The sequence below is a fragment of the Kogia breviceps genome, chromosome 4 (genome assembly GCF_026419965.1).
Source record: "Kogia breviceps isolate mKogBre1 chromosome 4, mKogBre1 haplotype 1, whole genome shotgun sequence".
Lineage (NCBI taxonomy): Eukaryota > Metazoa > Chordata > Mammalia > Artiodactyla > Physeteridae > Kogia > Kogia breviceps.
This window is the reverse complement of record NC_081313.1, coordinates 39,927,812-39,941,348: the sequence shown is the minus strand read 5'-3', so window position 1 is coordinate 39,941,348 and position 13,537 is coordinate 39,927,812. Positions and strand designations below refer to the sequence as shown.

The 13,537-nt window shown below is 37.4% G+C and overlaps 1 protein-coding gene across 2 annotated transcripts in view; it reads right to left on the bottom strand.

The window, feature by feature from the left end:
- ITGA1 (integrin subunit alpha 1) overlaps positions 1 to 13,537 on the bottom strand; it is a 170,429-nt gene that overhangs the window by 32,569 nt on the left and 124,323 nt on the right. For both annotated transcript variants that reach the window (XM_059062985.2, XM_059062984.2), the window contains exons 14-18: positions 12,289 to 12,546; positions 9,702 to 9,832; positions 5,349 to 5,515; positions 3,811 to 3,947; positions 1,638 to 1,748 (exon numbers count right to left, since the gene is read on the bottom strand). In XM_059062985.2, coding sequence (XP_058918968.1) covers positions 1,638 to 1,748; positions 3,811 to 3,947; positions 5,349 to 5,515; positions 9,702 to 9,832; positions 12,289 to 12,546 — 804 coding nt within the window. The remainder of the gene's footprint in view (positions 1 to 1,637; positions 1,749 to 3,810; positions 3,948 to 5,348; positions 5,516 to 9,701; positions 9,833 to 12,288; positions 12,547 to 13,537) is intronic.

The window sequence follows — 13,537 nt, the reverse complement described above, 5'->3', positions numbered from 1 at the left end:
AATTCTTCCATTCCTTTAAGGAATGCACAGTTTCCACAGATGTTTTTCAGTGGCTTTCGTCTGCCAGAGTAGAACAGTTTCAAAGAAATAAGTCAAGTACTCTACGATCCAAAGTTATGAGAGAACACTGTAACACTCACCTCTGATTATGAGATTTTCTATTTAAAAGAATCAAATACTTAGGATCATAATAGCCTCAGTCAAGAGGGTAGAAAATGAGCAAGCCACATAACTGGGAGCTTCCCTTGACTCCTTTTCTTCATTAAGCCCTTCCCCTTATCTAATCCATCACCAAGAACAGTCCATTCTACCGCTGTTCTAAATATTTCCCACAGCTCTCCTTGCCTCTCCATTTCCACCACCACCTCTAGTCCAAACCATCCTATTTCCTCCCTAGATTAAGTAACAGCTTCCTGACTGGTCTCCCACACCCACTCTTGATTCCCTCCAATCATTCTCCACTGCACAGCTGAAGTAATCCTTAAAAAAAAAAGGATTTTAAAAATTGGTTTAATTTAATTTTTTTAATTGGTTCGCTATCAGCGAACCAATTAAAACCAACAATGGCATTCCATGGCTCCTCAAAAACATTTAAAATCTGTGCAGTGGCACAAAGTCCTGGTGATTTGGCTCCTGCCTGTGCCTCCTGCCTCATCCCACATGACCTTCCGCCCTTGCTCTTCAGCTTCAGCCATGCTAGTGATTTTAGTTTAGTTCCTTTTATGCCTCAGAACCTTTGCACATATCCCTCTGCTTGGACCACTGCTCTTCCACTTCCTAGGCTTCAGGTCTCAAATGCAATGTCATAAGTTCCAGGGAGCGCCCCTTAACACAGTCTAGCAGAAGTTCCCGTTGAGCTCTGGAAGTTCTCCAGAGCATGTGCTTTAATTACTACCTAATACCTACTTCCTAGGTTAGACTGTAAGCTCTGATGTCTGGTACATATAAGACACTCAATAAATATATTTGGAAGGGAGAAGGGAAAGCAGAAGATAGGTGCCGGGGAAAGCTAATTCTCCACCACTAATGATTCCTCCTTTGGTGCCACACTTGTGATCCCATCCTTTTACCCACTCACTCAATGTCTCTCAGGGGTGGGACAGTAGACTCTGTGAATTTGGAAGCAAAAACTAGGTGAACACAGCTCAGTCCCTTCCTGTCTCTTCTGCTCTTGGGGTGGTGGTGAGCTCATGGGAAGCATACATCTACATTTCCATTCAACAAGTTTTACAAGGTGGGCCCCCGGGAAGGCCCGAGATTGCTGAGCACTGCTAATGACCTATTTGCTTACCTGTGGTCTATGCCTGGCTCAGTAGGACACCCATTATACCCAAACCATGCCCTGCAACCCAGTGTTCATTAGTAATAAAGGGGAGTTCCAATTGGCCAACCCATGTCTTTCTTTCGATTGGTCCTAAATTTAGGAGCGATAAAAATAGGTGTCATTTATAAGTTCCCTTAAACTCCAACAGTAGGAAGTTAGAAGAATTGGGAAAAGTCTAGAAGAGTCTAATTCTTTTTTTAAAAAATAATATAATTGATTTAGGCTTCTGTGTATACATCTGTTTATGTGTTTCAGTTTTTTTCCCCAATATATCCATAAATAAGTATTCTGAATTTAAAAAAATCTGACTTACATATTCATGTACTGAATTTGGTAAAGAATCATCAAGAACGGGCCCATTTTCTGGATCGGTAAGATTAAAATCCAAAGTTATTCTCACAGAGTCCCGAAAGTCATGCTTGTCCTAGAGGTGAAAACATAAAATATGTTATCGGCATCATATTTATTGGATGTTCTGACCTTGTCATGGCTTCCTTCTTCTGCCCTGTGGGCCAGGCTCACTGGACATTCCTGTGTACCTGATGTGACATATGACCTGATCAGGTTTTTGCTTCACTGGAGAGAGACCGCCCTTCTGCCTTGACAAGTGACGCTGCTAGAACGAACACAGAGGCTTCCTACTGTGACCAGTTGACTCACGTCCAGCTTCTCAGATGGGTCTGCTGGAATGATGGATAGGTCGTACTTGGCCATGTCAGAATGTACCCCTCAAAGCTACTTACATAATAATATCCTTTCTCTTGAGACCTCGAGCTAAAAATCACTGTGTAATACTTATAGGAAAGTCTTTCAACTTCAAGAGAGCAACCCTTCTTTAAATTGAGTTGCATTTCATTAATATAATATATACCTTGAGTTGTAAGAATTTTATATGTGAAATGATATGAAAATAATATGGATGTGATGAACATTGTTTATACTATCATCAGTGACAGCCATCATTCATGACATGTCCAGAATTAAGAGCTTTATACACATTATTAAGAATTATTTCAACAATCCTCCGAGATGCATACTAATTACAGTCTTTATTTTACAGATAGAAAACTGAGCCTCTAAGAGACTAAACCGCTTTGTCAAAATTATTCAGAAAGTGAGGAAGCTGGGACACAAATTCCATCCTGGCTGACTCCAGAACAAATGTTAAAGTATACATTAAAATCCAGAAGAATTTTGCAAATTTTGAAACTAGTTCATTCCTTTTAATCCCAGTGCCTAGATATAGCTAGATACTAAATTTTTGGAGAAACATATACTACAGTGATTTTTTAGCAGGTTGGAGGCACTGCCAAATCTGGTTTCATGACTTTTCAAATCTTATCCAAGTTCTAACTCCTAAATGTTCAATTCTGATGAAACAAATAAAAAAAAATCCTCCATTTTTATTTTTCTAATCATAATCTGATTTCAATGTTGACCAAATAAGCTTATTTTGACATATGTCATGGGGAATATTGACTTGAAAATCACTGAGGAAGAGTAAACATGGCACACCAGCATGCATGTCTTCTGTCACTTTCCTGCCCCTGACTATAATATTTTCAAAATATGGAAGATGAATGCATCAAGAATACAGAAATAAGTCAGAGGTGGGACAAATAGGCTATTTCATTTAAAATTCCAAGATCATGTTCAAGTCTCAAGTCTCAATCTGTTAACAAAATCAGTGTTTTCTCAGTACATCCATTCTGCTTTTCTTCTTTAGTGTCATGTACATTTTAAGAAAATGTTTAAGAAACTCCTCCCACATATACAGCGACCCAGTAAAATACATTTAAATGGTTCACACTGGCTTATCAGCCATCTCTAGAGGTTAATCATTTGCTTTCCAAGGTTCCCTCATCCACCAAAACAGGGACAGGTAGCACAAAGTCTACAGATGATAGAAAATACAAGATCTTTTTCCTTTAATCTAAAGTCAAAGAGTGAAACACATAGTTCAATGGACAAGAACAGACCCCGGAATGCATATGGCCCAACAGTTTCCCCTCAGGGCACTTAAGCACTTCTGATGGACAAGGCCCACAAAAGTTCAACAATGCGGAAAGAAAGGAAAGAAAGGAAAGAAAGGAAAGAAAGAAAGAAAGAAAGAAAGAAAGAAAGAAAGAAAGAAAGAAAGAAAGAAAGAAAGAAAGAAAGAAAGAAAGAAGGAAGGAAAGAAAGAAAGAAAGAAAGAAAGGAATAAATGAATGAAATACAAGGTCTCTATCAACTGGTGTACTGTGTCTTTTAGTGTTCCATAATATATGGATATTTGATAGCATACACAGGGAAGATGAAAGATAGTTTTATGAAATGTATTTGGAGATTAGAAAATCAGACCTGTGATTTTCTGATAAAAGTGAACAAAGTTTAATTCATGATTTGCACTTTGAAATGAAAGTAAGATTGACTGACTTGAAATAAGACATCTATATTTTATTTTTGATTTGGAACAAGGCAGCTATTATATATGATTTACTTGCCAACATGTAGAAGGAATGCTTAGTGCATTCTGATTCTTGAACTGTGATGTTTCTTTGAATCTTCCTCTCTTGAGTTCCAGAGAAAAAACTCCGTGATATCTGTCTTAGAGAATCTAGTGTGATACGGTACTGCATATCTATAAAAATATAAAAAGAATAATTGACAGATATGTTCATTTCAGGTGATTTTCATATGATCCAGTTCATTAAATTAACATTACAGAAAAATCTCTTGGGCAATCAGTCGACAAAAGTTCTCTTATTCAGCATATCCATACTACTGTAATACAATGTATTTGCAGTCATGAAGATAACCTTGAGGAACTCTATAGAACTGTTTTCTGAGTTCACAAGGCTTTTAATGTTTAATTACACTTATTTTAAAATGTATATGTATGTTTACACACACACACACACACACACACACACACACACACCCCTACATACCACCTAATTTCTTGTCCATGCCTATGTTTACTGGGTTTTCACTTAAATTTATTTTTTTAGTGTAGAAATGTTGGAGCCCTGATTAGAATATTCGTTATGTTGTATTTCAGTAGAGAAAAAAAATACATTCGTGACATTTTAACCTATTTTATAAAAATTGTCATTTTTGACTATGTTCAAAGGATATAATAATATAAGCTTAATAAATAAGCTTAATAAAATAAGCATACCACAATGAGCAAAACAAGTTAAACCTTATACTTTCTATGAAGGCAACAATCTTTCTTATTTGATTGCTTAATTACTATACAAAAATAAGACAAATGTTGCATATGAAAATGTTAATCATTATTTTACATTCCTATACCTCATTTATCTTCCAGTCAGAGGTCCACTGCAGATCATAAATATGCACATGTAGAACAAATTTAGAAAAATAGATTTTAAGGATTAGGAGGTTTTCTCATTCTACTTGTATTTGGTTTGCAGAGTAAATTACTCTTTGGCAGCCAATGGCCTTCATAGTTTTGACTCCAACATGTTTCAATATCATTAAAAACCGCTTTAGAAATTGTAGAGTGCAGGAAAAAGGAGGATACCCAGGCTGATGTAATGTGCCTGAGAACACACACGGAATCTGTCTGACACTCAAAAACCAGGGTCACCTCCTGACTGGAGCAAAGGAATCTCAGGAAGGTAGGGTGGCTTGGCAGTCAGGTCCTCTGCAGTACCAGTCTTACTGGAGAGAGCCCAGTTTCCAACTCTGCCTCCCAACTGGTGTCTCTTTCTCTCTTTAGCACTTGACTATTCAGAGTCAATAGGAGAGCCAGAGGGAAAACATGGAATCCAGCTGTGGAAGGCCACCAAATATAAGCATGTAGTTTCTGCTCCAGAATTTACTGAGTTCCATAACCTATTCCTTCTGCAGTAGAATTTTTCTCAAGGTTCAACATGTTTGCAAGGGCAAATGTGATGTGCAGATTCCTATCATCGAGGGAAATTTAAAAAAAAATATCTGACTGGATTTCATCATGCGGGAGCAAATACATTGTCCTCCTGCCCCAAAGTGCTTCTGTATATACGACACTTACCAGCTTCGTAAACCCTGTCTTCTTTGGACTTCAATTTCACATCAAAACACACTGTGGCATTTATGCATACTGTTTCCTTTCCCTCCACGTGGCAGTTTTTCTTTTGAATATTCACTTTATTGGGTTCAAAATTCATGGTCACTTTAACTACAGCCACATCTCGGGACCTGCAAACACATAAGCCATGGTGATGACTCACACATTTTTACATTTAATGCATGCCATCATTTTGGGAGTGCAAAGTGAGTGCATCCAAGAGGATTCTTCTTTGTATACAGTATGGGCTCTCAGGACTCCTTTCTCTCTTGAATCTTTGATATAGAAGAAATTGTAATTGATGTTCTGAATGCACCCAGGTTATTCTGGAACCATTTTGAGCTTTGGTTTCTGAAGGGTAGCAGAATATGCGACCCTAAAATATGGCTATAGGAGTTTAGGACAGGCCACCCCCAAACATGCCGCTTTGGTATATTGATTTTGAGCTGCAGGCACTTAAAAATACAAAAAATGCAGGGAGAGCCTTTCTCTGAACTCTGCTTACCTGCTTAAAGACAGATCCTCCAAAAGAAACTCAGTTGTCATAAATCTCTACCCAGGAGTTTCATCAACCAGGGAAAACTAACTCATTACAAGAGAGGAGGTTGCAGTGGACACCACACCCAGACAAACTTTGTTGCAAACCATCTTACCTCCCATCTATTCTCCTAAGGGCCTATTCATTCATCTTTCCAATAAAGATCATTTACTCTCCCCTGAGGCCTACAGCTCCCTCCCCTTTCCCTATTAAGATGATTTTTAAGTGTGAATGCTAAGCTACCTGGGGAAGCTATTCATTTTTCCCTGGGAACTCCCATGTATACATGACATATACGTGTTAATAAACTTCTGGGTTTTTTTTTTTTTTTCCTTATTTGTCTTCTTTTACTACAGTCGTCTCAGCCAAGAGCTCAGAAGGGTAAAGGCAAAAATTATTTTTCATCCCCTACAATTCATAGGCCAAAGACCCATATTGCCCATGATAGAAAAGAGATAAAACCAAGCAACCAGGTGCAACCTCAGAACCAAAACCATATTTTCAGCACTTTTGAGTTTGTTCCCAATCTGGAAAGAGCCCAGAGGCCCCTGGACATCGTTTCGGCACTATAATACTTGTCTGTTCTTCTTGTAGGTTCAGCCTTGTCCTTGTTTCTGAGGAGAAGCAGAATAGCATTTGAAGCACTGTGCTAGGCACACATGCTATTTATTATTCATTTACATTTTAAATTAACTTTTATAACAAGACATGTTATTATCTCTCTTTTATATGTGAGATAACTGAGGCTTTGAGAGATCAAGTATATTTTATCCAAAGTCAAAAGCTGTTCAGAGGGCAAAACTGGGATTTTAAACCCAGTCTTTTTAATTCCAAAGCCCAGTGATTTCCAGTAATCTGAAGTGAGAGCAGAGTAATACAGAATTAGGCAGAGTATATGGAGCTTGACTCTAACGCCTTAGAATAAAGCCAGCATAATTGTTGAACACCGTTATCTGGTTTCTACCTTGTAACCAGACTGGCTCTTTAGAGCTAGGTATCTTGTGAATACATAGGTCCCTGATTATGTTTTTGCGTTTTAAAAGAAAAATTATAGTTATTTTTCTTTTACAACAATTTACGCATAGAAAATATGAAAATATAGTAAAGGAAACAAAGTAAATACAAATCAGTTGTAATTCTATCATTTAACAATAAGCACCATTCATATACATATATGTGTATGTCTGTATAGAGAGAGATGCATACACACACATACATGCGTAAGTATACACACACACACACACACACATACACACACACACACTGGCCCATATACATATACAAGCATAAATACTTTAAAAAATAATATAATAAACAACCTTCCAATATTTCTATTTTTCTGAGATCATTATTGTTAATGGCATTATACGATTCCAACATATGCATGAACCATAATCTAGTTACTCAAACCTCTCTTACTGGATATTTATCTTACCTTCTTTAAAAAAATATCTATAACCTACAGCACTGTGATTAAAGACCATATATCTTTAACCATAGATTATATCTTTAAAAAATTATTAGGAGGTTAAATTAAAAAGTATGAACATTTTAAGGCTTTTTAACACTTTAGTGACAAATACCTACTAATGGTTATTTTTTTTATTTTATTTTATTTTTTTGTGGTACGCGGGCCTCTCACTGTTGTGGCCTCTCCCGTTGTGGAGCACAGGCTCCGAACGCGCAGGCTCAGCGGCCATGGCTCACGGGCCCAAGCGCTCCGCGGCATGTGGGATCTTCCCGGACCGGGGCACGAACCCGTGTCCCCTGCATCGGCAGGCGGACTCTCAACCACTGCGCCACCGGGGAAGCCCCCTACTAATGGGTTTTAACCAGTTTACTGTTTCACCAGCAACGAATGAGTGAATGAGCGTGTCTAGTTTCCTGCTTCGAAGTTTGGATCCTCTGGGCATGAGGCTGCCTTGACCACTCCCCAACCCACATCCCCTCTCTGCCCCACGCAGATCTTTAGAGCGTCTGTGGCTCAGTCCACCCACAGGATGGGGTGCTCCCATCTGCTCCTGGATGTCCCTGACTGCTGGGTGGGCCTATGTTTATCACCTGCCATCCACATCCACTCTCAATCCCTCCTTCAGCATTGAAAATCTTGGTCTTCACGTTGAAGTATACTGGTTTAGTCCATTTTGCTGGGAGATGACAGGGACACAAGTCTGTCATTCTGGCCCCTCAGTGATAAAGCCTTGACTGGGGACAGGAGAGGCCAGAAACAAGTTTTCAGGGCTTTGTAAGAAGCCCTTGAGACAAAACTGGAGAACAAAAATCGTCCTTAAAATGTATGTATAGGGCTTCCCTGGTGGCGCAGTGGTTGAGAATCCGCCTGCTGATGCAGGAGACACGGGTTCGTGCCCTGGTCCGGGAAGATCCCACATGCCGTGGAGCAACTAAGCCCGTGAGCCATGGCCGCTGAGCCTGCGCGTCCGGAGCCTGTGCTCCGCAACGGGAGAGGCCGCAACAGTGAGAGGCCCGCATACCGCAAAAAAAAAAAAAAAAAAAAAAAGTATGTATATTTTTTAATATACAAGGGTGAATACAATAAATATTTCTGGGTAAAGATTATCCTAATGAATTAATCCAGGATTAACAGTTCGAACAAAAACTAAATGTTCTCTTTGTTCCCGAAACTGGTGGCTTCTGGTCTGGAGCCTTGGTTTCGGGTGGGCTCCCTGGAAATTCACAGCCATTGCTGCCTAGCATTCTCTCCTCCTAAGCATCTCCTTTCAGTTTTCCTTTCCCTCTACTGTACAGTTAAAAAATTTTTTAAAAAAACATAATGGTTACTCTGTATAGTTTAGTATACAACTTTTATTTGACCATTAGTTCTTAAGGATTATTTTAAATTATGACAAAGTCATATATTCCAGTCTCTATCTTCACCTCTTTCACAATTTTCTTTACTATCTTTCTACATAAAGTTTGGCAAAAGACTATCTGAATTGCACTAAACTAATGATTAATTTGAAAGAATCAACATGTGGACTTTCCATTGAGGCACATGGCATAAACATTTTTTATTTATTAAATCCTTCCTTTATATGTCTTAACAAAGTTTGCAACATTTTTCAAAATTATCACACAAATTTCTTGTTAAGGTTATTGACATTTTTAGTCACATTTTTTTCAAATAGAACCCTTTTGAAATAGTGTCTTATTAACTAGTTAAAGCTAGTTATTAATGCTATTAATTAATAAATTATTTTATTAATAAGTTAATTAATTAATAAAATGGTATTAATGAATATATCTGATGATTGATGAAGATTTTACAGTTAACTGAAATTAATTTGGGGATGCAGGCATTTTAAAGGCTGAGAAAAGATATTACTGTAGATGCTTCTATGCTAGACCAACAATGTAAACATAATCAGACAATGGTGCACAAATGTCTAGTTCTGTGTGTTAGGTAAATGAAGAGCTAAAAGCTTGTAAGTAACTTAAATTTAGGGAAAGTTTCTTGTTTATATACATCCTGTATGAGGCTCACTTTTCCCCTATGCTTCCCTCCAAGCAGAATACTTATCTTAGTGACAATTACATAATAGATACCCCAATTAAGAGTTGATTCTATTTGTTCCTTTAATATGGTTTCTCTATTTTTAAGATTTATCAACTTCTCAGATTCCCAAATTGCATAATTTTTATCTGAATAATGGAGCACAAAAAGAAACAGACATTTGGTATATAAATTCTAATCATACTCTGAGCTCTGGAACTATTTGGAAAATATTATCATATTAATTGGCTGTTATTCAAATACATACCAGAAGAGGGCAGCACCACCAAGGCCCCCAATAGTGACATCAGTCAGACCGTCACCATTTAAATCCATTTCTCCGTGGATAGACTGGCCAAAAAATTTCAGTGTCTCGCCATCTCCCCCTGATGGAATACGCTGTGAAAATCCCAGCAGAGAGTTTTTAATGTCAGAAGAGTCTCTTCAAAAACAGTTTCAAATAAATCTGAAAACTTGGATTGGTTCACAAAAAATTAAAATTAGAGATCTTTTGGAAACCTGCCCAAGAGGCCCCTCATGTGGAGACAAGAGGAATTACTCAGATATTCCCAAAGGATATTCTTTTTATAGTGCAGACAAAATCATTTCAGGGTTATTGACACCAGAGAGAGGGGAAAATATTATATAACGTCATCTTGTCCAATCCTCAAGGAAAACATTATGAGTAATTGGCTCTACTTTCTAGTTCCTGTTCACTTCCATTACACAGAGATATTTAAAGGTGCTGTAAACACATCAGACAAGCAAGAGGGGGAGTACAAAATTATCCTAGGGTCAGTTTGGGGTTCACTGAACTTTGAGGCTGGGTATAAATAATACATGCTATCAAATACATTTTTCAATATGCAATCTTTACTGTCTGTCAAAAGTGGTTCTGAAAGTCAAGAGCATAATAGACTCAATTTCATTCATATGTATCCACAAAGTTGGGAAGGCACAATGAGTATAGAGTTCTCGAAGACTGATCTGTGCACATTACCATACATAATGTTTGACATCTGTACTTCCTGACTTAGCTTGGGTTCAAGCTGATAATATTTTAATAGAACCTGATGGCAGGGAGACCCGACTGACAGACACTCCCTAAACTTGGGATCTCCTTATCCTCCTGTTTTTCCACTTAAATATCATAAAATAAGAAGCAAAATAAGGCAAACCAGATGGAAACATTTTTCATGCTTAAATGTTTGTGGCTCAGTGGAAATTACTTCCTTAATTTTTCAGCAAAAAAATCAGGAGTTGTCGGCCCCACTGTTTCTGGAGGACTTGATTCAGTTTGATTCTGGATCATTCCATACACAAGCAGCACCTCTAGTTACCATGGAAATGAATGAGCACATCTTCACCTATCCTTGGGAAAGCATTTTGCCAATAACTAAACAAACTCAACTCTAATATTCTTTATTGTTTTTGTTGCTTAAAGCTGCACCTTGATTTACCACCATTTTACAAAATTAATTGCTTATGGCAATCTAGTTTACTAATGATTTAAAAATCCTTCTTTTTCTACTGCAAATGCCACTCCATTAAATGTAAGGGATTGAAACTGAATGAATAAAGGGGTAGAACACAAGAAACTCCTTCCTTCAGTTCCTGATTCCATCATGCCCCCATAGTTAATTCAGCCTATTTCCAGTTACAAAATACCATGAAGATTTTTAACAGAAGCAAATCACTTATTAAATGGATAGGAGTGTCATTACGGAAATAAGCCCTTTATTTTGTTGTTTCACTATTAAGGTCATTATGACTTTATGAAAAATTAAGCACAACTTCACAAGACATGAATATATTTTGAGAATTCTATTGACTACAGAACCGAAGAACAATCAACTGTAAAGAGAAATAATTGATGTTCTGATTTTCTTTTCATGTTATGTAAGCTAGAAAAGTAGTGACTTCTATTTTATTTACAAGTAGTTGTTCAATGCCTAATTAACTATGGTTACTTAAAAACAGACAACTACATTAGAAGAATTCCTTTAAACTCTTTTACTTTTATAATGCATGAAACACTTCTGTAAATAGACATTTTTCTCACGTAAATAGACATTTTTCTCATGTAGGAAAAAGTTACATTTATGTATAAGAGCCATTAACTGACAATAAATTTAAAACAAGAACAAAAGAAATCCCCTGCAGGTTAGTTTAATTATTCAGATTTTTTTTCCCAAGAGGTTGGGAGAAAATTGCAAACCTTCAGAAGCCCAAATTTATTTGATGAAAATATACCAATTTAATTCATAAATATAAACTTAATGTGATTTTATTATAAAAACATGGGTATTGAATATAAAAACAATTTCATCTCCTTTATTGGCTAAATCATGTAATTATTGTTCTCTTACTCAGAAAGTGGTATCTTCTGTTTAGGATCAGGCACACTGTAGATGTTAAATAGCATTGTTAAAAAGTGTTCTTTTGTTTTGCTTTTTTTTACCATTTCAAAAGATCAGGTCAAGAGGAAGCAAATAACAACAGAAAAAAAAACTAGATAAAAGAATAGAATTACAAGTAATTCTTCTATAAAGAAAACTTAGAATTAGAAATCTAGTTTCCCAAGAGACAGAAGAAAAAAATTAAATAACTCATGAAGCAAGACAGGTGACACCTGGTATTAAACCCACTTAATCACTTAAGGGCAAGAATCACAGAATCAGAAATGTATGTGTAATATAATAAACCAATGTTATCTCAGTGAATAATAAAGTTAAAAAAAAACATATATTGCTACTGATTGTATGACAATACACCACTGTTGTATTGCAGTAACATCCACTCCTGCTGCACTAAATTGTAATTAAATAAAAGAATCTGTAGGTTTAATGTCTTACTTGTGCATACTCTTCCCTTATAGTCTTGCCACTTCCATGATAAATGTACACGGCTCCCCCATGATCATCTTCCAGGGGTGCTCCTATCACGATGTCATTAAATCCATCAAGATTGAGGTCTTTCACAGCAGAAATGGCTGTTCCAAAACGAGCCCCACATGGTTCATTTTTGTTTTCCTTTGTGCATGAATTGTGCTTCAGAGACGAACAGCAAGTCTGCTTCATGGGTTCCAGGCTCATTTGATATTCAAACCTTGTCTGGAAGAAAGATAAACAGGATACTTATGGATTTCTGTCATTACTACAGCAGAGCGAAGTTTCTAAATATGTACTAAATCAGCGCTACTAAAAACCATTTGTGGGCTTCCCTGGTGGCGCAGTGGTTGGGAGTCCGCCTGCCGATGCAGGGGACGCGGGCTCGTGCCCCGGTCTGGGAGGATCCCACGTGCCGCGGGGCGGCTGGGCCCGTGAGCCGTGGCCACTGCGCCTGCGCGTCCGGAGCCTGTGCTCCGCAACGGGAGAGGCCGCAACAGTGAGAGGCCCGCAAAACAAACAAACAAAAAACCATTTGTACCTCAATGGTAAAGTTTGTAAAATTTCTTGAAAAGTGTGTCTATCTGAGAGCAAAGTTAGAGATTTCAAAGAATAGAGTGTAGAAGTGTGGGAAAGATGATGTATTGAGGATTTTAATGGATTCTCCTTTTAATGTAATCAAGTGAGTACATAACTCACAGCAGCTTTTTAAAGCTGAAGAGCTGAATTTTAAAATCCTCAACTCGTGTCACTATCCTTTCTTCACCCATTATTGTGCTTTTTGGAAAAGTCTCTCTCTATTCTTCCCTATAAAGGACGGAAAGTGATAGCAATGATGAACAGGAACACATTTTCGTGGGAAAAAAGGGAAAAACAGCACAGGACCACAAAATGTTGACAGGAGGAATCAAAAAGATGATAGGAAGAAAGATATGTAATTTATGATTTAAAATAATTAATATGGGAAAGACTCTAATAATTTAACAAGCTAAATAGATACATCCCAACTTTGCTGTAAACAGCAAAAAATTCTAATGAATTTCTTCTAATGAATTCTTCTAAATCAAGAATTATTTCACTTAGCAAATGATGTCTAAAGTTAGGATCAGAAAAACAAAATCTCACTGTAGCAGAGTGAAGTATTCCAAAGACCATAGCAGTTTGCTCAGTCTTTGGTGTCACTGCCTTAAAATTCACTGCTTCTCCAGTCTCTCCA